General features: G+C 50.1%; 1 protein-coding gene and 1 non-coding gene across 9 annotated transcripts; one reads left to right on the top strand and one right to left on the bottom strand.

Annotated features, from left to right (window-relative positions):
• Positions 1-636: 636 nt before the first annotated feature.
• HDAC6 (histone deacetylase 6) lies at positions 637-24,277 on the bottom strand. 8 transcript variants are annotated; one of them, XM_042974767.1, is made up of 29 exons: positions 24,152-24,277; positions 22,936-23,058; positions 22,726-22,854; positions 22,499-22,587; positions 19,523-19,607; positions 19,385-19,425; positions 18,627-18,723; positions 18,384-18,481; positions 17,067-17,171; positions 16,875-16,943; positions 8,923-9,049; positions 8,752-8,817; positions 8,600-8,659; positions 8,431-8,520; positions 7,987-8,093; positions 7,836-7,903; positions 7,429-7,597; positions 7,203-7,331; positions 6,864-7,032; positions 6,434-6,567; positions 5,787-5,855; positions 5,477-5,669; positions 3,911-4,060; positions 2,496-2,670; positions 1,939-2,387; positions 1,748-1,855; positions 1,467-1,613; positions 1,241-1,369; positions 637-1,034 (listed from the first exon to the last, which is right to left on the bottom strand). In XM_042974767.1, exons 2-29 carry the CDS (start codon positions 23,026-23,028, stop codon positions 966-968), a joined length of 3,414 nt encoding a protein of 1,137 aa, XP_042830701.1. In that variant the 5' UTR covers positions 23,029-23,058; positions 24,152-24,277; the 3' UTR covers positions 637-965. The 8 variants fall into 8 exon arrangements, with proteins under 8 accessions (XP_042830701.1, XP_042830699.1, XP_042830703.1 ...); XM_042974765.1 differs by lacking the exon at positions 24,152-24,277 and adding an exon at positions 23,792-23,851; XM_042974769.1 differs by lacking the exon at positions 24,152-24,277 and adding an exon at positions 23,726-23,770.
• Positions 17,393-17,499, top strand: LOC122235575. The gene has a single exon (XR_006213627.1). It is a non-coding gene; the product is annotated as a U6 spliceosomal RNA (small nuclear RNA).

The following is a 24,277-nucleotide window of genomic DNA, read 5'->3' as shown; positions in this document are numbered from 1 at the left end:
GCTGAGGTTGTTGGGGTGGGGCATCCAGAATGCTTTTTAAAGGGGGATGGAGGAGCTGGCGGCTCAGCCCCCTTCCCCTTCTTTACTGGTGGTTATCTTGGAGTCATAAGGTGGCCACGAAGAAAAGTCTAAGAAACTTCAGCCCAGACTCTGTTCTGAGTTGCCAAAGCAATTCTCATTATATGGGAGAAATAAAACGTCCAAACTATCCTCCAATTCCTCATCCCTGGTCAATGGTAGGAACTCCTTCCTCCCAGGAAGTTATCCATGACCACCAAGTCTAAGTACGTTAAACCTAGACTCCCCACCCCCAAATCAGGACAAAAAGAGAGATGGGGAGAGAGGCCTGGTGAGGACACTTCCTGATAGTTTTCTTGCTCACTCAGCCCAGGGTGTAGCTGTGACTGGCTGTGAGGCTATTTCTGAGGCAGGCACATATTTTCCTAGGGATTCCACCATTTAATCTATAGTACAACTAGCCAAGCCACCTGCCCTATTTCCAGTTAGTTCTTTGGATACTGGATGGGCAGGGGGTTGACCAGAGACCCATGCCCTCATTCCTTCGTTACTCATCAGACCCGTTGGCCAGGGGTATGGGGTTCTGTACCCACTCAAGGTTAAAAGGCTCTCTCCAGGTTTTGTAACAGCTTGTACTTTATTACATATGCAACTCTGCTGTATCTGCCAGTTGATCCCCCTCCCAACAAAGCATCAGCTTAGTGTTATCAGCCCCTCTTGGGACCACTGAGCTACCCTCCTTTCCTCCCAGGGCAGAGTAGATAGAGTCCCTCAAGTAGGCAGTGGGCAGACGGAGATTTACAACTGATCATCACAATCATCTTACAAGTATTTACGCTTAAATCAGCACCCTTGGGGAGTTGAAAAGAGTCTTCAGGATGGGATGGAGTGAGGCTGCCCTTCATCCAGGGCCTCAGAAGGTGGAGAAGAGGAGCACATCCTGGGATTCAGTGTGAGTGGGGCATGTCCTCCCCAAACTTTTTCTGGTGGGCGATGTTCTTCACTTCTAGGAGAGACTGAGGAGGCAAGAGAGGGTAGGTAAGAGAGAGTGAGGACCCCTCCTCTACCTCAGCCAGGAGCTGCCCCCGCACCAGCCCTCAACCACCCTTCTGGGCTATTTCACACGCAGAAGGGTCTCCATTCTCCCCTTACCCAATCACAGAGGGTATGTGTGTGAGGGTGTATGTATGCTCATGCGTTAGAGAGTCTGCCCAGGACCCACCTGGTGGTGGACATAGGCCTCACAGCTGTAACACCAGGTAGACAGATCGACGTAGCTGAGGACCAGCGGGTGTCCTGACCCTTCGTGGTGTTGCAGCATATGGGCACTGACATAACGACCACAGTAGACCTGGGGTTGGGGAGAGTATCGGGCAGGGATCAGCACTTACCTTCAGTTTGCTCCTGGGCCAACCTCCACCCCATCCCCTTCCTCCTCTGCTGCCTACCTGATAGCAAGACAGACACACCCAGTTCTCCTGGAGTGTTCCACAGTCCTGACAAGGTTGGGTCACGTCCAGGCCTGATTCAGGTATGGGACATACTGCCACCAAATGGGGACACCAGGGCAGAGGTGTCACAGCATAAAAGATGGCCTGGAATGGGTGCAACTGAGTAAGCTAGGGACTCCATCTCCCTACTACATGTTCCTGCACCACATGCTCCTATCTGGAGGTGCAAATGGGCAAGAGAAGGAAGCCACAATCTCCTCCCTGGTCCCTGAGCTCACCTGGTCAGTGTTAGCATGGACCCCAAAGCTCTGAATCAGCATGTCCTGACCTCCAGCTGCCTCTCCCAGTAGCTTATCCTCTTCTGGGATCTGAGATTCTGGTGCCTCCTGGATGTACAGAGGAAAGAGATGTATCTGAGAGGCCAGATTCTTGCCCCTTCTTCCCCCTACCTGGGTGTGGTGGGTCTTACCTGAGCCTTGCAGTTTAGTTCCAAGGTCCTGAGATTCTCAATCAGCTCACTGGGGGATATTTGGGATGTGGCACCTTGCTCAGGTGAGGCTGTGGGAGTCTGGTTGTCAGTACATAAAGCTGGAGGGGTTTGGATCATCTCAGCTCCCCCAACAGCCTCCTCTGAGGTGGTCTGGCCTGCTGTGGCCTCCACTGTGGCTGCCTGTGAGGTGGTCTGGTCCAGCATGGCTTTCTGTGTGGGAGCCTCCAAGGACTGGTCCTGACTGAGCTCCACCATAGCAGTCTCTGACTTAGGTTGGCCTAGAGTGGACTCTTCCACAGATGATGCTGAGACAGCCTTCTCTGTGCCTGCATCCAGAATGTTCCTTTCTGGTGTGGTCATCCTCTTAGCTGACCCAGGGTTGGTGACTGACTTAGAAAGGGAGGGTTCCTCCTCCTTGTCTTCCACCTCTGGAACCATGGGAGGGAGATCCTTGAGTGTGGGTGCTATCCCTATCCTACATCTGACCCCTGCCCTCCCCTGAGCCCCCGTTGCCCCAGTTCCCCACGCCTACTCACTCATGACCCGTAAGCTGCGCCAGTATCTGCGATGGACTTGGATGGTCTCGGTGATTGAGGCCAGGGCCCCTGATAGTGGGGGCCGCGACAAGGTCAGCAGTGGGGGTGGGTCCCCAAGGAGGGAGCGGGTACAGGCAGCCATGGACTCCGAGATGGATGTCAGGTTATAGCCACCCTTTAAGAGAAAGGGGAGGAAAAGGTATGATGGGGGGCCCTCATGGAATCTGGGAGGCAAGATGTTCTGTCTCCCAATCTCCCTTTGGGGCCCTGCACGACTGTCAGAGGGGCAGCACCCATTGTGTGAGGGGTTGTTGAGGGTGATGTAAAGTACAACATAATAATTATCACAATAATACTGAGGCAACATTAATAACAGCGGAGATTTATTAAGTGCTTGCTGTGTGCCAGACCCTATTCTAAGTACTTTATGTGTATCGACTCACTTAATCCTTACAACCACATGTGCTCAATCTGTACCGGAACCCCCTTCTCTCACATTCTATAGGAACCCCAGTCTCTGCTCTTTCTACAGATAAAGAAACTGAGGCTTAGGGTGGCTAGATGATGCATCGGAGGCCCTAACAGCTGGTTAGAGGCAGCGCTGGGGTTGGGGGCTGGGCTATCCGATGGAAGAGTTCATGTTCTTAACCATTCCCTTGCCCTGCCACAAGCATTCCTGGGCACACTGTGGGACTTTATAGCAGCCAGTTAATCTCTGTGAGTGATTGTCCTTATCTGCAAAGTAGTGAGTGATTGTCCTTATCCGCAAAGTAGTGAAAACAGCAGCACGTAAGGCTGGCAAGAGGGTTAAGCTAGTGTGTGATGACTCACAACGATGAGAAACTACTTATACATTGCTCACCATATGCCAGGCACTTTTCCACGAGTAGCCGGCCCTATTTTACAGATGAAGAAACTGAGGCATGGGGGGCAGGGGCACTGAGTAACTTACAAAAGGTCAGTGAATTTACTTTGTCTTGGGAGCTTGCTAGAGGCAGTTCAGGTAGTGATAAAAAGCTTCGATGCTAGAGCCAGGCTGCTTGGGTTCAAGCCCTGGCTCTGCCATTATTAAATGTATGACCTCTGGCTGGTCACTATGCTTCTCTGTGCCTCAGTTTCCCTGATCTTGAGAGAGGAAAATGACGAGCAGACTACCTCAGCAGGCTGCTTTGTCAAATAAGTGAATTAACGATACACACAAAGTTCCAAGAAGAGTGTTTTGCACATACTGAGCACTCAAGTTTGTCCAGATAGTGGTATTATTAATGCCCAGTATGTGCCAACAATTCCAGGTGGGGATACTCAAAGCAGATTTTAGGAAATTGTCCCGAGTGTCACAGCCAGCCAGCAGAAAGGGCAGGACTTCAAGTTGTCCAAACCACCCTCCCACCACAGGAAGAGGGACCGAGAGTTACCTCTAGGATTAGGATAATGCGGCCATTGGCAAGGCCCATCAGCAGGTGGGTGAGGTGGGCATAGCCCTCAGGCGACACCTGGCAGCCCCCCAGTGGGTCCCCCCATGCGGCGTCAAAGCCCGCTGAGACCAGCACCAGCTCTGGGTTAAACTGGAGCAGGGAGAGAAGAGATGCATGAGTGTGAAGGTGGAGACCTGGGTAGACGGTAGATGAGGGCGACCCAGACACACAGGCACGCAAGTCAGAAAAATGGAGACACGGGACCTGGAGACTGGGAGACACAAGCCCGGAGCCCTGAAAACAGGAAGGGGAGGACGTGGAGACACAAGACAGACAGACTCAGGGTCACAGAGACACAGAAACATGGAGACAGATCAACAGAGCTACCGTGGACACACCAAACACAGACTTAGAGACACAACACAGACATGGAGACATTTCCAGAAATGGACACTTGGGGACATGAGGTAGAGTCATAAGACTGAGACATGAAACTTGGAGAATCCGATGTCAAGAGATGGTAAAATGGGACATATGTATACAACACAGGGTTTTATACACACGGTGGCAAAGAGAGATGCACGCATACTTCCATCATAGAAGGTGACAACGCAAGTGCCACACACAGAAGATGGGCACCTACCCACATACAATCACACAGTAGCATACAGACTGAACTAACATCGTAGTAATCGCACACACACAAACAGTATCTCACAGAAGGGACAGTGAGCTACAGCCATCCCTGCACAGATACAACCACACACCTGCCATTACCAAAGTCACAACAGGCACACACGTGATTGTGCCCACAGGAGGTGGCTGCTTGCACACACACACAGTCACACACGCACAGAAGGGAGTCACAGCTGCTGTGCACAGCCAGACACACGTACACATCTGAACATGCACGTCTGCAGACGTCATGGAGCTGGTACTTCATCTGCCACACACACACACACACACACACACACACACACACACACACTGCACACAGGCAAGTTGGTCACCTACAGCCACTCAGGCAGAGTCAGGCAAATATACAGGCCACTGCCAGTCAGAGACACACGAACAGCTGTGGCAAACAGGCAGAGAGATGACTGTCACATGCATCCTCCCACATGCAGAAAGCCACACACCAGCTGTCACACGGAGAGCAACGTGCAGTGACATACGGTATCACAGCCATCAAGGAAAGAAACGGTGGTGACAAAGAGCCATTTGTGCAGCCTCATGCACATACTTAAGCTCCTCCCCACCTTGCACATTCGGTTCCACAACAATGGCTGTCTCATGGGGCCGCCATCACACACAGACAGGCACTAGTGATGCTGTATGCCTAGGACACGTATACGTATATAGCTAGGCACACAAAGACGACCCCCATGTACCCAGAAGTCCCTTACAGTTATGCACAGAGAAGGCAATCACATGTGGCAGAAACATGCCAAGGCCATCACGACGGCCACCCGCAGGCTGTCCCACAGGATCAGTCACCCAGAAGTCAGACATGCACAGACCCGCTGTCACCCACACTGTCATCGTCGCACACATCCTGTACTGTACCTCGTAGGCAATAGGAAGCACCAGGCGATGCCATGCAGCCAGGTAGTCGGCGTCACCCACACGGGGTCCATTCCAGGCCACGTTGACAGTGAAGCCAGTGCCTGCGGCCCGGCCTATCTGGCTGCTGGCACCCTCCTCCCCCATGGGAAAGAAGGTGCCATGGTCATACCGGTGCAGGGAAATGTACAGTACGCTGCCGGGTCGGAAGGGAGACTGTGGCTGGTTAGTGCCTCCCCACTCCCCTGCATGCCTGAGGCATGGCTCACCCACCTTCCAGACCACACCCCAAACCCCTCCCCCAGCCCCTCACCTGGGGTCCTCCTCAAATATGTGCTGAGTTCCATTACCATGATGGACGTCCCAGTCCACTATCAGGATCCTGGGGAGGGAACGGCTCCTCAGTTAACCTGGGACACTGGCCCCCTGGGAAAGGGCAGGGGCTACACCCCTGGGGTCTGTCTGCAGGGGCATTTATTGCTGGTGGCTGAACTCTGGGTCCCTGGGGAAAGCAGTGGGTGGCAGGCTTGCGGGTCCTATCAGAGTAAGGTTGAAAGCCAGAGCCTGGGTCCTGATGTCTTCACTATGGGCCCAAGCAAGTGCTTAGGGCCAGAGCCCTCCCCCACCCCACCCAGTATGGGTAAGTGTGGGGAGCTGGGATCCTGGGCTTCCTGAAGTAAGCACTGGGGACCTGGACCCCAAATTCTGTCAGGATAGCCGTCAGGGGCCAGAAATGATGGAGCAGGGGGACCCTGGACCTTGTTTTAGAACTACCTGGGTGCCACAATCTGGGGGTCCTATTTGGGTAAGCTGTGCAAGACTAGATCCTTGGTCCTTTTCGGGAGAAGTGCCAGGCAATTGTACTCTTGGGGATGTCTGGGTAAGTCCTGGGGGGCTGCACCATAGGGCCTGCTTAGTAAGCACTGGGCTGGTGGTGGAGGGGTCCCAGGGAGCCCTCACCGCAGCGCCTGCCCACTGATGGCCTGGGCATGGCGAGCAGCCACAGCCACAGAATTAAAAAAGCAGAAACCACAAGCGGCATCCCGCTCAGCATGGTGTCCTGGGGGACGCACCACAGCGGTACCATTCAAAACCTGGGGGAGGAGCAGGAAGCAAAGATTAGACCACCTGCCCTCACGGCTTTCTCTCCCCTTTATTCTCTTCTTCCGTCCTGCCACTACCCCTGGCTGCTAGGGGCCCCCAGCCTGCAGCCCCCATCTCCCCCCACCGCAATTGCTAGTAAGCAAGGTCTCCGGTGAGCAGGGGTCCTCCTCCCCACCGCAGGCCCCTCCTCTGTGCCCTCAGGCCCAGCCTCACCTCTCAGAGCCACCTCTCTCCACCCACCCCCCCACATCTCCAGAGCTGGCACCCCACCCCAGGGAGAAGGTACCTCTCCCGCCAGCACAGCCTCCACCAGGCGGCAGACGGCGCCAGTGGCCAGCTGCGCACAGGCAAAGGTGCTGGGGCAGATGTAGATGGAATCAAAGTTGGAACCCTCGCGGTGCAGCTCCCGGGTTTTCATCTTCTCTGTGGCCCGCAGACGACCCACGTACTCAGCACTGGAGGCACAGACAGGGCACAGAGGACAGCCAGCTGGTTCCGTCCCCTCCACGGCCCCTCCTGTGTCCCACAGTGGCTCCACCTACCAGAGAGGGAGAGCCCGTGCTCCGGCCCCCAGGAGCCTGTGTGCACTGAGGACCCACCCCCACCCCAGGCATGGGGGTCTGACCTGTGGCAGGTGAGCAGTTCGGCTTCCATGGCGGGACGTGCAGGCAGCATGAGGCAGCGCCCCGCAAGGCCCAGCTCCTCCAAACGCTGCATGATTCGTAAGACTCGCTGAGGCATCTCTGGGTGGTGGCTGGGGTCGGGGGACAGGAACCAGAGGCAGGACTTAGTGCTTGAGGAGGGGGAGGGATCTCCCCGAGCACTTAGCTGGTGGCCCTCCGACTGCATACTTGTCCCACAAGTTGTGGTGACCCATCATCCGCTGGTCATAGACCAGCCCTGTGCGAGCCTGTAGCATGGGCCACGTCAGGATTGGGAGCGCTGGGGGCCGCCACAGTCCCTCTTCATCCTTCTCCTCTGCGCTATCTTCCTCCAGGATGTCCTCCTCCGGGGTCTCAACTGCAACAGGAGGCCACATTCACCCCACTCCCCCACCCTGGATCTCTGTGATACTCTGGAACTTAGTTTACCCAAATGTATAAGGGGTGAGAGGCCTGAAACGGGGGTCAGTGAGAGAGGAGGCCTGACCCTCCCCCACCAAGGGGCCCCAGGAAAGTGAGTGGGGTCTGGAAGAGAATCTCTCCCAAGGGCTCATGCCATGCTTGACTCCCCACCCAGCCCCCTCCCTGCCTCCTACCTGATCTTACAAGGACCTCCCAGAAGGGCTCCAGGGCTTCCAGAGCGCAGCACAGTGACACCAGGGCACTAGAGGGCAGGGGAGGGGAAAAGTGACCAAACAGCTAATGGGTAGACAGCGAGGGTCCTGCTTCTTCTCCGCCTGGGCTCACCTTGGGCAGGGGGCGCCAGGGGACTCCAGTATGGGGCAAGGGTCTCCCAGAAGGGTGTGGAGTGAGGCACTGACGCCCTCAGCCAAGGAACGAAGGTTGTAGCCACCCTGGGAAAGAAGGGTGTGTGTGGGGGTATTAGGAAAGAATCAGGTGTTACCAGGGAAGAACAGTAATAGTAATACTAGGGCGCTGACTACGTATCCAGCAACAAGGAATCTGAAGGGTGACTTACATTTTGTACACCGAACAGTGCTATGAGGTGGTCACAATTATCATGCCCATTTTACATAAGGAAAGCAGAGGCACAAGGAGGTTCAGGGACCTAGGTGAGGTTGTCCAGCTATTAAGTAGAAATGCTGGGACAGAAACTCCTGCCTGACCTGAAAGCTTGGCTCTCACGTCCTCCTGGATCTGTGGGCTGAGAGATGAAGTAATGTCACTCACCTCCAGAGACAGGATCAGTTTGCCTTCTGCCAGACCCATGAGCAAGTGGGTTAGCTGAGCGAACCCTGCTGGAGTGGTGGCCATCTCGCCCTGGGGGGGACGTGGAGGGTCAGCCTGGCTCCACGCAGCCCCCTTCCACCCATGAATCATCCCAGGGAGTCTGCCTTACCTTGGGGTCCCCTTGAAGGGCATCAAATCCAGCGGCCACCAGGACCAGCTGGGGCTGGAACTGAGGGGGAAAGGGACTATATGAGGCCAGGTGCCCTCACGGCCCATCCCTCAACATTGTTCCTGTCCCAACACCCCCCAGACTCCCAGGACCTCAAGGGCGACCGGCAGAAGGAGGTGCAGGAAAGCGGCAATATAGTCGGCATCTCGCATCCCCACCTGCAGAGAGAGCGGCATGATGGGGACGTTCTGCCCCCTGCCCCAAACTGGCTGAGAGGCAGGGGTGGGTCCAATTTGGGGGGCAAAGGGCAGGCAGACACTGACCTGGTTCCAAGGCACATTGATGGTATATCCCTGGCCATGACCAAAACCTATGGTGGACCAGTTAGAGGCCTTAAGGTGGGGCCAGAACCGACCCTGCTCATAACGGTGGATGGAGAAATAGAGGACGCTGGAGGGAGAGAAAAAAAAAAAGAGGTGGGGGGCAGTTGAGAGTCAATCTTCCCCCAGACACCCCCAACCCACAGCTCCACCGTTCACTCAGCCACTCGTTCATTCTCTCATTAATTTCCTCATTAACTACTTAATCTATGCATTCATTCATTCTTCCATTCAGTCGCCAACTTACCGATCCTCTGATTCACTAATTCTCCCATTTATTCATTACTCCACTCACTCATTCATTTTGATCTACCGAATGCCTCCCTTGGCAAACACTGCTGCCGTCCTCAGTGCCCACTCACTTCTAGTTCTGAGACCCTGAGGGCTCCGGGATCTCTCCCAGCCCCCAAGGGCTCCTGCTGTGGGGGACTCAAAAATCATACCAGCCTGCCCCTACCCCTGTGACCAAGGTGGTGGCAGCAAGGCAAATCCTGTGATGTTGGAGACCCACAGGGGACATATAGCTCTTAGCTGGCAGGATCCAACTAAGGTGGAAAAGCATCAGGCCCAACTGGGAAACTTAGCGTTTCCCCTGAAGGAAGTGTGGGGACTCAAGGGCTAGGGGCTAGGAGGCATGGGACTTGGTTCTGTGTGTGTAGCTGAGCTAAAGTGGGGGTGCTGGCAGAGGCTTCCTGAGGCCAGTGAGGGGATCTGTTCCTTCTCTCCAATACTTTACAGGGCACCTCTACTACTTCTTGTATTTTATTTTATTTTTTAATGTTGTTATTTATTTTTGAGAGAGAGAGAGCGAGCGTGCATGCACATAAAAGAGCAAGTGGGGTGGAGGGGCAGGGGGGAGTGGGAGGGAGAGTCAGAGAGAGAGGATGATAGGATCCGTCAGAAGCAGGCTCTGCACTGACAGCAGACAGCCCGATGTGGGCCTTGAACTCACGAACTGTGGGATCATGACCTGAGCTGAAGTTGGTCACTCAGCCGATTAAGCCACCCAGACGCCCCTACTTCTTGTATTTTATAGGTGAGAAACTGAGCACCCAGAGGAGTGAAGACTGATACACGGAATGGACACTGAAGACATGAAGGTAGATGTTCTGATAGAAAGCCTAGCAGGAGGCTTTGTGTGGGAGGGCTTCATTCTGACTGGGGTGATCAAAATGAATAATCTCTATCTATCCATCCATCTATCTGTTCATCCGCTCCCTGTCTTGTTCCAGAAAGAATTTAAAGCAGCAATTTTTTTTAGGGAAATACAAGAAATAGTGGTAAGGAATAAATCTAGACCAACTTAGTCACATTTTAATAAATGTGGTGGTGAAATTTCATGCAACCAATATAGAGAGATTTTTGAAACTGAATTAAAATATCTAGGAATTAGGGAACGAAACCCATGTCAATGTTCTAGTCTTGAGTAGGTGGGAGATGACTGTTTTACTTTTAGCTCTGATAAATATCGGTTTTAAATTTTTTTAAAGTTTATTTCGGGGCATCTGTGTGGCTCAGTCAGTTAAGTGTCAGGCTCTTGGTTTTGGTTCAGGTCATGATCTCATGGTTTGTGAATTCGAGCCCTGAACTGGGCTCTGCGCTGACAGCGTGGAGCCTGTTTCAGATTCTCTCTCCCTTTGCCCCTCCTACTCCCTCCCTCTCTCTCAAAAAAAAAAACAAACAAAACACTTTAAAGCTTATTTATTTATTTATTTATTTTGAGAGAGAGAGAGAGAGAGAAAGAGAGAAAGCATGAGCAGGGGAGATCATAACCTGAGCCGAAATCAAGAGTCAGATGCTTAACTGACTGAGCCACCCAAGTTCCCTCTAAACTTTTTTTTAAAGTTTATTTATTTTGAGAGATAGAAAGCGAGCATGAGTAGGAAAGGGGCAGAGAGAATCCCAAGTAGGCTCCAAGCAGGCTCCAAGCAGGCTCCAGAGCCTGACTATGTGGGGCTGGATCTCACCAATTGTGAGATCATGACTTGAGCTGAGATCAAGAGATGGCACTTAACCAAGTGAACCACCCAGGGGCCCCTAAACCTTTTTTCTTTTAGTAAGTTAACCAGTAGAGGAAGAGAAATACACAGTAGGACAAAAAGATGGTTATCAGGGGAAAAAAAGAATAAAGAAAATATTGGAAGAAAGCCAACCCCATGAGAGCTACCAGAGCCAAAAGAAGAATGAACACCCAGGAAAACTAAGTTTATAAAGCAAATAGCAGGAGGAGGTTTTAAAATAAGTTCCACTAATTTCCAATGAAAGAATGATGGACTGATAGCACAGGTTTACCTCCTTGCTCTCCCACAATCCCAGTCAGAAGATAGTAAAGGGAATTTTAAACAGGTATCCCAGAAAGACAGAGAATGGAAGAAAGGATGTTAGACAATTAGAGACTTCAACAAATCTCTGGAAAATAGTCTTTGAGGCTCCAGGGGCCCTGGGGGGCCCTCTCTCGTGCTGAGCAGGCCAGGGAGGGCACCCCAGATAACCTGAGGTTTCCCTTCTGGAGAAATCAAGTACAGATCCAGGTCAATGCACACAAAATCAATTCTGAATAGCTAATTCACTGAATGACCAATTCACTAGGTTTACTTCTTTTGTTTAAGTATAGTTTTTTTATTTTGAGAGAGACAGAGAGAATGAGTGGGGTAGGGGCAGAGAGGGAGGGAGAGAGAATTCTAGGCAGGCTTTACACTGTCAGTGCAGAGCCCTACACAGGGCTTGAACTCATGAACCATGAGATCATGATCTGAGCCAAGTTCACGAGTTGGATGCTTAACCCACTGAGCCACTTAGGTGCCCCTCTTTATTTCTTTCAACTGCTTAACTTTAGTTTACCTGTTTTTGTCATCTCTGTAATAGTATTTTAAGGCCTGATCAATTTGTCTCCATCCAGGACCCTGCTGATGGAGTTAAGAGCCTGAGGGATGGGGAACTAGGAGATTGAAGGGGATGGATAAGTGGTTTTTTTCATTTATACTTTCTTATTCATGAGAAAGAATGCATTGAATATATTCACAATTTTTCTATCTGTGGATATCATCAATGATATATCCACAAAAGAACACAGTTATAGCCTCCAATGCATTTACTAAAACAAAAAGAATGATTAATGACATTAGAGAATTCTTGTTAATTTGCTTAGAAATTATACTATGGCTATGCTTTTTTAAAAATTCAAAATATATGCTCTATGTTTTAAAGATACACTCTAGAATATTTAGAGAAAAAATGATATGGTATCTGGGATTGACTTCAAAATATTACAGGAGGATGGCAGTGAGGGCAGGTACTGATGGCCAATTGAGTTGATAAATGTTTTTTCTTAAGTTTATTTATTTTTTGAGAGAGCAGGGGATAGGCAGAGAGAGAGGGAGAGAGATAATCCCAAGCAGGCTCCACTCTGCCAGCGTGGAGCTCGAGGTAGGGCTCAAACCCAGGAACCTTGAGATTATGACCTAAGCCGAAATCAAAAATCAGAAGCCCAGGGTGCCTGGGTGGCTCAGTCAGTTAAGCATCCAACTTCGGCTCAGGTCATGATCTCACAGTCCATGAGTTCAAGCCCTGCATTGGGCTCTGTGCTGACAGCTCAGAACCTGGAGCTTGCTTCGGATTCTGTGTCTCCCTCTCTCTCTGCCCCTCCCCAACTTGCGCTCTGCCTCTCAAAAATGAATAAATGTTAAAAAAAATTTTAATATTAAAAAAAAGAATTGGAAGCCCAACCAACTGAGACACCCAGGCACCCCAAGTTGACAAATCTTGAAGCATTCAATTCAAGAAGACAGAAATGGACAAAAGAACACAGGATGAAGAAATTAATAAAGATTAAGCAGAAAAAAATAATGAAAAAAAAATAAAACAGTGGAGATGGCCAAAAAAGCCAAAACCTGGATTTGAAAAAATAAGTACAATTGACAAGTGTTTGGCAAGGCGGAGGGTAAAACAAAGAGATGCCATCTCAAGACCAGACCTCCTTTTCTCTCTCTCAAAAATAAACTTGAAAAAAAAGGAATTATAGGGGCACCTGGGTGGCTCAGTCAGTTAAGCATCTGACTTCAGCTCAGGTCATGATCTCACAGTTCGTGAGTTCCAGCCCCACATCCAGCTCTCTGCTGTCAGCTTGGAATCTGGAGCCTGCTTTGGATTCTGTGTCTCCAGCTCTCTTTGCCCCTCCCCACTTGCGCTCTCTCTCTCTCTCTCTAAAATTAATACATATTTTAAAAAGATGAAAAGAAAAAGAACAGGCCCCCATTTTTCTGGCATTTGGAAGGACCCCATCTAATACATGGCTTCCTGCCCACACTCCCTAAAGTTGAGACCTGTCAGTGGACACTTCCTGCCCCAATCCTAGGAAATACCTTTCAGGAAACAGACTCCCATGCACCACAGTAGAGCAGCCCCACGACAGCCACCTTCAACAGTGCTTTATTCTTTGGTATAAATGCCAATTAAGAATTGCTAGATATTCGAGGAAAACTGAGGAAATCTTAAAGCATATCTTTCTCTTTCCTTATAAAAATTTTTAAAAGTTTTATTTTTGGAAGAGAGAGAGAAAGAGAGGGGCCGAGGGAAAGAAAGAGAGAGAATCCCAAGCAGGCTCCACGCTCAGCATGGAGGCCAATGTGGGGTTTGATCCCATGGCCATGAGACACAACCCAAGCTGAAATCAAGAGTCAGATGCTTAGCCAACTAAGCCACCCAGGCGCCCCTCTTTTCTTTTTTTTTTTTTTTTAAATGTTTACTTATTTTTGAGAGAGAGAGAGACAGAGACAGAGTGCAAGCAGGGTAAGGGGAGAGAGAGAGGGAGACACAGAATCTGAAGCAGGCTCTAGGCTCTGAGCTGTCAGCACAGAGCCCAATGAGGGGCTTGAACTCACAAGCGGGGAGATCCTGACCTGAGCCAAAGTCAGACGCTTAACCACTGAGCCACCCAGGTGCTCCTCTTTCTTATTTCTTCTTTATTTTTTAAAGTTTACTTATTTTTGAGAGAAAGAAAGAGCATGCACAAGTGGGGGAGGGGCAGAGATAGAGAGGGAGACACAGAATCTGAAGCAGGCTGTAGGCTCTGAGCTGTCAGGACAGAGACTTATATGGGGCCTGAACTCACGAATGGTGAGATCATGACGTGAGCTGAAGTTGGATGCTTAACTGACTGAGCCACCCAGGCACCCCCCTCTTTCTTTTTTTAAAAGAATCTTTAGGTTTTATTTTTTATTTAAAATAGGCTTCACATCCAGCATGCAGCTCAGTGTGGGGCTTGAACTCACAACCCTGAGATCAAGACCAGAGCTGAAATAAAAAGTCAGACACTTAACCAACTGAGCCACTCAGGTGCCCCAAAGCACTTCTAATTACTATTATATAAAACCATGCTAAGAGGGGTGCCTGGGTGGCTCAGTAGGTTAAGCATCCAACTTTGGCTCAGGTCATGATCCCATGGTTCATGAGTTCAGGCCCGTATAAGGGAGCTTGAGCCCTGCTCTGGGTGAGCTCAAGCCCCTCTTCAGGCTCCATACTCTCGTGATCTTTCTCTCAAAAATAAATAAATAAAAATGAAATAAAATAAAAAAATTAAAAAGCATGCTAAGGAATGAGAGGGCATAGAAAGAGAGAGGAAGAAAGTGCTTTTGGAGATTAAAAGAATGTCTAAATACTGAATTCAACAGAAGGGCTTGAAGGTAAAATTGAGGAAATCTCCCGGGACACAGAGCAAAAGGAAAAAGAACACACAAGAGAACACACACACAAAACAGACCAGACAGAATACCGTAGAAGAAAGCATCAAAGAACTAATAGAAGAAAACGTCTAAGGATTTCAGAACAGCATGAGTCTTCAGATGTAAACTGTCTACCTACTGCTAAGCAGAATGAAGGGGCCAGGGTGAAACTTCAGAACACTGGGAATAGAAAGAACCTATAATTTTTGGAGAGGGAAACAGATTACTCAAAAAGGAATAAAAATCAGACATCTGTCAGCAACATCGAATGCTGGAAAATAATAAAGCAATGTCCAGAGAACAGTCAGACTAGATTAAGTAATGGGCCACAGGAGCTCAGAATCTATGGGAGAAAAGGGGATTTTAGGTAGTCGGTATGAAAGAAGGGAGGATAAAACAACTATTTAGCAGTGTCCCTACTGACAAGGACCTGCTCAATCACTTTCTGCAGGAAGGGTGAGCTGGTACCACCTTTCTGGAGGGAAGTCTGGCTGTAGACCGTAGACTTTCTTTTTTTTTTTTTTTAATTTTTTTTTCAACATTTTTTATTTATTTTTGGGACAGAGAGAGACACAGCATGAACGGGGGAGGGTCAGAGAGAGAGGGAGACACAGAATCGGAAACAGGCTCCAGGCTCCGAGCCATCAGCCCAGAGCCTGACGCGGGGTTCAAACTCACGGATCGCGAGATCGTGACCTGGCTGAAGTCGGACGCTTAACTGACTGCGCCACCCAGGCGCCCCGACCCTAGACTTTTAAAGCACACCGACCCTCTGACCCAGCAATCCATTATTGGAAATTTTACACTCAGAGAAGTGTAAAATTATGTATTTTTAAATTACGTATTATAAAAATTACATATATATGTGTACGCATATGTGCACACACACACACACACATACATGTGTGTGTGTGTGTGCGTATATGTGTATATATATATATATATATATATATATATATATATATATAGTTATATATTTTGCCGTAGAACTGTCTGTTAGTAGCAAAAAATGGAAAGCACCATAAATGTCCCAGGGATAAATGACCAGAGGTACAGCCATAAAATGGAATACTCAACAGCCCTTATAAAGACAGAGGTGTTTTTAAGAGGCACTAACATGGAGAGGTGTGCATGACGTGGCTAAATGCAAAAAGCAAGTTGCCACAGAACAGAGGATTGTCCCATTAGGCAGTGTGTTAATGATAATAAGGAATATTCATACATCTAAAGGAAAAATTCTGTTTTAAGAATATAACCTAAACTATCAACAGTTATTTTGGAGGTTATAGGAATTATAGGAGAATCACTGCTTTAGACATTTCTAGATTATTAACTTTTTAAAAGTTTATTTATTTATTTTGAGAAAGAGCATGAGTGGGGAAGGCACAGAGTGAGAGGGAGAGAGAGAATCCTAAGCAGGCTCCGTGCTGCCAGCATGGAGCCCAACACAGGACTCTAATTCAGGAACTAAGAGATCATTACCTGAGCCAAAACCAAGAGTTGGATGCTCAACTGACTGAGCCACCCAGGCACCCTTGTATTATTTAGTTTTTTAAATAATTTTTCAAAAATGTTTTATTTATTTTTGAGAGAGATAGAGAGAGAGAGAGAGAGAGACAGCATGAGCGGGGAAGAGGAGAGAGAGAGGGAGACACAGAATCCAAAGTGGGCTCCAGGCTCTGAGCTGTCAGCACAGAACCCGACATGGGGCTGGAATTCATGACCCGCGAGATCGTGACCTGAGCTGAAGTCAGACACTTAACCGACTGAGCTACCCAGGTACCCCTATTTAAGTTTTTTATACAAGCACGTTGCAGTAGTCATAATCAGAAAGATAAAGTACTAATTTGAAGTTTACTCCAGCTCCAAGGTAAACTGATGAACAAGATCTCCCAACATCTGTTGACTCAAATCTCATCTCTTCCACTCCGTCTCTGTGTGACCTTGTAACCTGTAAGCCTCAGTTCCCCCAGCTGTAAAATGGGGGACCCAACAGATCCTGCCTCAGACTGACCTTAAGAGAGAAAGCAGATACGCAGAGAGCAGCACAGAACCTGGTTCCAAGTTGGGCCCAATGAGTATGAATGCCTTTCCTTCCTGGGCCCCTTCTGGCTGGGCCCGTAAAGGTGGGGGGTGGCTGGGAGTCTAGCATCTAGGGTGTCACTTGTGGCATACCTGGGGTCCTGGTCAAAGGTGAACTGGGTTCCTTGACCGTGGTGAACATCCCAATCCACGATAAGGACCCTGTGAGGAGGACAGAGGAGGATACTATGTAAAAGAATCAAGATGTATCTGGGGAGGTGCCCAGACCAGAATACTCTACCCCATGCCACCCCCATCATATTCTCCCTGCTACTTGCTGCTGACCTCTGAATGTCATGCTTCTGTTGAGCGTAGCGGGCAGCCACGGCCACGTGGTTGAACATGCAATACCCATCCATAAGACTGTGCTGGGCGTGGTGTCCAGGAGGCCTGGGGAGGACAGGGAAGGCCACAGATTGGGGGTAGGGGGCCCTCCTCTGCAGAGATGGACTCTTCCCCCCTCCCCAATTCTGGGCCACCAACTCCCCCAGTGTCGATGCCTGCAAATCTGCCAGGAACTGAGTAATTGGGGCCCCCAGACTCTCACCCCCACTCTACTGCTCTCTCCCTAAAGGATATTTGACAACATTCATTAAAATTATCAGTGCATAGTGCTCACTTCAGCAGCACATATACTAAAAGTGGACCAGTACAGAGAAAATTAGCACGGTCCTTACACAAGGATGACACACAAATTTGTGAAGCGTTTCTTCACTATATTGTACACCTGAAACTAACATAATGCTCTATGTTAACTACACTGGAATCAAAGCTTCAAAATATAAATAAATAAATAAATAAATAAATAAATAAATAAATAAATAAAGTGAAAATTGTCAATACAGACACCCTCACACCCATTCTGCTCTTGGGGATGTAGCCCACAGTTCATATAACAAAAAAGGTGAAATAACATATTTATAAATGGATAATGGCATTTGCCATGACGTGTTTTGGAAACAGCAAATGATTGGGGAGAACCAAAGTGCCTATTGCTAGGGGGCTGGTTAACTTCCTATGCATTTGCAGTGGCATTCTATGCAGGTCTAAGCTATCTACTGTTAGAGGAAAGCTTTCCAAAGTGTAGAAGTGAAAAATGCACAGTATGGAAGGAAGCGTGTTTATGGAAGGGGGCATGTTGAGTGCAACTCCATTTGTGGCTAAAAAAGGGGAGGGAGAGGAAAGGCTGTATCTTCTGCATTTCATCAATTCTGGGATGCCAACGATGCTAAGATGTGCAGTGATTTCACATGCCAATGATAAAACAAAATGCTGCTAACTGAATTCTGAGACACCATTGTTAAGATGAACCGGGATTTCAAGATGATAAAATCTAGATCTTAGCATTGATGGAATATGGCATTTACTCCATGAACAGGCACAGAATGTTTCTGGGAGGACACATGAGTCACTGGTTACAATGACTACCTCCAGGAGAAGAAGCAGGTTGTGTGGGAGGATGGGGGTTGGGGACTTTTTGTACCCACTTTTGTACCTTTTGACTCTTGAACCATGTGAATATACTACCCATACCAATACATTTTACATTTGAGGGAAGGAATTTATTTCAAATATACAAAGCCAAATGCTGGTGGGTCCTACCTGATGATGGCCATGCCATTCCGTATCTCCTTCCCCAGGACAGCATCCACCAGCCTGAGGACAGAGCCTGAGGCCAGGCAGGCACAGGTATAGGAGTTCTGAAGAGACAATGGGAGCCATAGAGAGAGTAAGGGGGAGGGCAGTCCTGTCCACTCAGCTGCTCCTCCCCAGGATGGGATGGGCATGGGGACGGGAAACCCCAGGATTGCTACCACACTCCGTCTTCACAGCTCTCATCCATACCGGATGCAGATAAACTGAGTCATAGGTGTCTGCTAGGATGCGGAGCTCTCTCTCATTCATGTACTGGGTCGTCTCCATCAGATCAATGTATTCTAGGCTGGCGACAGAGGCAGGATGAGATTCAAGCGCCTGCCTCCCTCCTGGGCCTGAGTCAGGGCCCTGTCCCTTCCCCATATGAGCCCTGGTCAAGTCAGGCCCCCTCAAATGTCAATGAAAGGGAATAGCTGGGATATAGGACACATCCCCTGCTTCTTCCCTAGCCTGCTTAATTTCCAGTAATAGCCCTTGCCCTCTGCTCTAGCCACAATAAATCCTACTCCTAGGCCACTGGCCATACTGTTCCAGCTGTCTATACCTCCCTTCCCTCAGCTTCCCTCTTCATCTGACTCACTCTTTTTCTCAGCTCAGATATATCCCCTCTGCCAAGCTAGCTTTCCTTGAATCATATCACACAAGAGCCCTTACTCTGGGTTCCTACAGCTCCATGGGGGAAACCCCTGATCACCCTGTCCACACATCCAGCATATGTTTACACACTAGACTATAATAACAACAACAGCCTATTATGGGCTGATGACCCAGCAGGCCCTCTGGAAGAGCTTCTATTTACTAGCTCCTATGTGATCGGCAATGACTGTGAGATTAGGAGAGGCTCAGCCACTTGCCCAAGGCCACAGGGCCCATGACATTCCTTCCCAAAGAATCCAGCATGCCCTGGCAGCCTCCTCCCCATCCCTACAAAGTTCTGAAGCCTTCACCTGTGAACCAACATCAGCTCATCCTTTTCAGCAAATCGAGCCTAGGGAGACATAAGAAATAAAGCACTAAGGCACTGGCCACACCCAGGCTCTGCCAGCTTCCGCCCACCACCCAGTGTGTCAGCTGGGGGAACTCACCTGAAAGGACACACAGCGGTCCAGGAGGCCCTCCTGGATCAGCTGTTCCTTGATGGCATGGAGTCGTTCAGGGCTTTCAGGGAAGCTAGGTTGACAAGAGACACCGTCATACAAACACACACACACACACACACACACACACACACACACACACACAGGGACACTGGTGAGCACATCTGCTCCTGTACATCTTCCTCATCTATCCTTCCACAGCTGCTTGTGCCAGAATCTTCAGAATCATCCCTGGCATTTGTTGGCTCTGCTCTTGTAATATATCCAGAACCTGCCCTTCTCCTTGTCACCCCCACTGCTGCCACCAGAACCTCCCACCTGTGCTGCTACACTCAGCTCCTCACTGGCCTCTCTGCTTCTGCGCTCGCTCCCCCAGAAGCCCTTCCTCCACACAGCAGCAAGACATTGATTAAAACCCAAATCAGGTCACGTCTCTCCTGTACTTAAAACTTTCTCATGGTTCCCCTCTCATTTAGAGTCAAAGCCGAAGTCCTCTCCATGCCCCAGAAGGCTGTGAATCACTTGCCCCATAGCCTCTCAGATGCTAGGCTCTCCCCCAACTCTGCTTCTCCTGCACTGGTCTCCTCCCTGTTCCTCACCCAAACCAAAGTACTTTTCAGCTATCTTCTTTCCCTGTGATTTTAAACACTCTCCTCCCAGGAGAGTGGCTGGGTGGCTCAGTTGGTTAAGCACCCAACTCTTGATTTTGGCTCAGGGCATGATCTTGCAGTTCATGAGTTCGAGACCCACATCGGGCTCTGTGCTGACAGTTCAGAGCCTGCTTGGGATTCTCTCTCTCTCCCTCTCTCTCTGTCCTCCCCTGCTCTCTCTCTCTCTCAAAAAAGCCAAACCACTCTTCTCCCAGATGTCTCCATGGTTCACTCCCTCACCTCCTTCAGATCCCTGCTCAAAGATCAGCAAGGCCTTCCCTGACCATCTTATTTAAAACCGATTCCCCTTGGGGCACCTGGTGGCTCAGTCGGTTGAGCGTCCAACTTTGGCTAGTGTCACGATCTCATGGTTTGTGGGTTCAAGCCCCATGTCGGAGCCTGGAGCCTGATTCAGTTTCTGTGTCTCCCTCCCTCTCTGCCCTCCCTGCTCACTCTCTCTCTCAAAAATAAATAAACTTAAAAAAAAAAACGGATTCCCCTCAACCACATTTTCTGCCACTCTCCTTCTTGCATCAGTGTTTCTATGCAGCACCTCTTTCTAACACACTCGACATTTGCCTTTTGTTTACTGTCTTCTCCCTCCAAAATGCAATCCCCATGAAGGCAGGGGTTCCGTTTGTTTTGTCTACTGTGGTGTCCCTAGCTCTTCAGAAGATGGTAGGTATGTATTCAATAGTGAAGTCTTTTGCCATCATGAGTCTTCTGTTGGGACAGAGGAGACCAATACTAATCTGCTAAATACATTAAGTATGATAGTGAACTAACGATGACACAAGCTGGGAATATCCTAAAGATCAGGTGGGTGGCTAGGCAAAGCCCTCCGTGAGGAAGTCTCTTTGAGAGGTGAATGTTAACAGGGAGAGGAGAAGGTGGAAACGAATCTCTGAAAAAGGGACCAGCCAGGGTAAAGACCCAAGCTGAGAGGGCCTGGCATGTTGGAAGCACAGCAAGGGGACCAGTGTGGGTGAAATGAAGAGAAGCGAGTGAGGGGGAGGATTGGCTAATGAGGTCACCGAAGTGGTGTGGAGCCAGATCATGTGGAACCTTAGAGGCCAGAATGAAGAATGTGGACTTTACCTTGAGGGCAACGGCAAAATCCTGAAGGATTTTAAGAAAGAGAACATCACTGAAACTAACATAACATCGTATGTCAAACATACTTCAATTTAAAAATGTAATTAGGGGCGCCTGGGTGGCGCAGTCGGTTAAGCGTCCGACTTCAGCCAGGTCACGATCTCGCGGTCCGTGAGTTCGAGCCCCGCGTCGGGCTCTGGGCTGATGGCTCGGAGCCTGGAGCCTGTTTCCGATTCTGTGTCTCCCTCTCTCTCTGCCCCTCCCCCATTCATGCTCTGTCTCTCTCTGTCCCAAAAATAAATAAAAAACGTTGAAAAAAAAAAATTTAAAAAAAAAAAAAAAAAAAAAAAAAAATAAAAATGTAATTAAAAAAAAAAAAGAAAGAGGGGGCGCCTAGGTGGCTCAGTTGGCTCAGGTCATGATCTCACGGTTCATGAGTTTGAGCCCTGCATCGGGCTCTCTGTTGTCAGCACGGAGCCTGCTTTGGGTCCTCTGCCTCCCTCTTTCTTTCTGCCTCCCACCCTCCCGCTAAAAATAAATAAAAACACTTTTAAAAATTAAACAAAAAGAATGATAACATATATTTTTTTTGGCTTCTTTGTGAAGAACAGACAGCAGGGCTGAGGGCTGAGGATGGAAGCAGGGGGCCAGTGAGGAGGCCTCCGAAAGTCTAGGGGAGTGATGGTGACGGTGGCAGTGGAGGCAGTGAGGAGAGGTCAGATACTGAATACACTTCTAACACAAAGCCAAAAGAATTTGCTGATGGACTGACATGTGTGTGCAAATGGGAGGTATAATTCTTCCAGTTCAGCATGAGTGTCCTTTCTTCAACGAAGCCTTCTGTGAACCCTGGATGCTAGTCTAGGGACCTCTATTAAACACTCTTGAATACCCTGGTCTTAGGTCATCCTTCATTAAACACCTCACACCACTGTTGGCTGTTTAATGATTGGCTCTCCTACTCAGCTATAAGCTCCATTAGAAGGGACCCTGTATGTCCTGTCTGATGTCGGTGTTACCAACTCCCAGAACACAGTGAATACTCGGTAAGTGTTGGCTAAATGGAATCTTTTCAAGCCTACGCCTCACCTCTCTAAATCATGGGCTTCCAGTCTCTAGGCTAGCATAAGAATGGATTCATTCTTGCTAATGGGCTCTAAGTGTGTCTATTTGTGTGTTTGTGTCCCTCCAGGGGACAGCCTGGAGGAGCCAGCCTCACCTGTCATCCCAGAGGCAGTGGAATTCATTTAGCTGCTCATCGAACACCAAACCAGTGCCAGACAGTGTCTTGGCCTCAAGGTTCAGATCCTGCAGGGAAAAAAATGGGAGACACCAATCCATTCAGGGCCTGAGTCAGAAGGAACACACTATACCGTCCAGGAGGGTGAACCATAGGGTTTTGATTGTCACAAGAGGTGAAATCCATTGAGGCCAGGCTACTCTCACCAGCCTTCGCAGGTCCATGATTAGGTCTTGCTCTGCTGCTTGGCTGAGCTTCTTCATTCTGCCTTTCTTCTTTACCTCTGCTAGACTAGGGCTGGAGGAGAGTATGGCACCCTTCTTAACACCTCGCTTCTGCCAAACAGAGAGAAGGGTCAGATTCCAGTGCACGGCCCACTGCTCCTCCCCCCGGATTGGGCAGGTCTGGGGCCTCACCGAGGTGACGCTGGAGTCGTGGGGGGGCGAATGGGGGTTATGCCTACTCCTTCGCTGCCTGGTTGAGGTGGAATCCTGGCCCGTGGAGGTCATGGTCGGGGAGACTTCACCCCTGACGCGGTTCTGGGCGGTGGGATGGAGGTGACCATGAACCAGCTGGAGTGCCCGGAGGACCCCACACCCCAGCCCCTTCCCAGGCCCCGCCCCCTATACTGTCTCCATCCCTTCTGCTATCCTATTCCCCACTGCCTTCTACGCTCCGCCCCTTTCAAGGCCCTCTCCTTCCACTGGGGTGTCAATTCCACCTGGTCCCGCCCATCCTACCAGGCTCCACCCCTTTAACACTATTATTTCCCCTCGAAAAGTATTGCCCCTTCGCTGAGCAATAAACCCCTAGGCTCAGTGCGTCCTAGGGCCGGCCCTTTTCAGCTAATCACCACCCCTTCCGCTCCCCCAAGCCCCATTCCCAGACTCTCATTCCTCCAAGCCTCGCCCAGACCCCACCCCTCCACAAACCTGCCCCTTCCAGCTAATCTCCGAGGATAATCACCCACCCTTTCACTCAGCCAGACTCAGACCCAGCTCCGGCCTGGACTCCACCCTTAACGATCCACTTAACTCCACCCCTTATCGGGCCGGACCCACACCTTCCACTTGGCCAGATCCCGCCCCTAACGTTTCCACAAGCCCCACTCCTCAGGGGACTGCCCCTTTCCTAGATCCCGCCCCCTGCTCAAATCCTACCCCTAAAGCTCCATCAAACCCCTTCAGCCAGTTTCGGGCCGCCTACCGTCAGTCCCCTCCCCCTTTCCGCCCCCTGCTGTCGACGCCGACCAATCGCTTCAGCTCCACTCACTGGGCGTGGCCCTTTTCTCAAACTCCGCCCATGGCTCACGCTGCGAAATGTCTGGCGACCCGCCGGGCGGCGAGTGCTTGAGGCCCGCTTTTCCATTGGGCCGGTTTCTCTACTACCCGCCCAATCCCGCCCACACTGCGTCCCGGCAAGCAGGGCTGCGCCTCTCCTGCAGGCCACACCTCCCGCGAGCTCACAAATGCCGTCAGCGCGTCAGAGCGCCGACGCTAGCCGTGCGGCGCCTGCGTAAGCCTGCGCCGGCGGTTCGAGGCGGTGCTCAGGCTTAAGCTCGCCCCTCCCCCAGCCACCGCCGCCGTCGTCCTGGTTGCCGTAGCTGCTATGCCTCCGTCCTTGTCCAGTCACCTTAGGAGTCCTCCGGACCCGAGCCTACTGTGCCGTACGATGACTCGAGAGCAAGCAAGCAAACAAGCGAGAGAATTAGAAAGGGGCGTCCCGTCTCCTCCCGGCGGCTTCCCGCGCGGCGCGCTG

This window comes from Panthera tigris, chromosome X (assembly GCF_018350195.1).
Source record: "Panthera tigris isolate Pti1 chromosome X, P.tigris_Pti1_mat1.1, whole genome shotgun sequence".
In the NCBI taxonomy this organism is placed as follows: domain Eukaryota; kingdom Metazoa; phylum Chordata; class Mammalia; order Carnivora; family Felidae; genus Panthera; species Panthera tigris.
The sequence above is the reverse complement of the archived record's forward strand: the minus strand, read 5'-3'. Positions and strand labels throughout refer to the sequence as shown.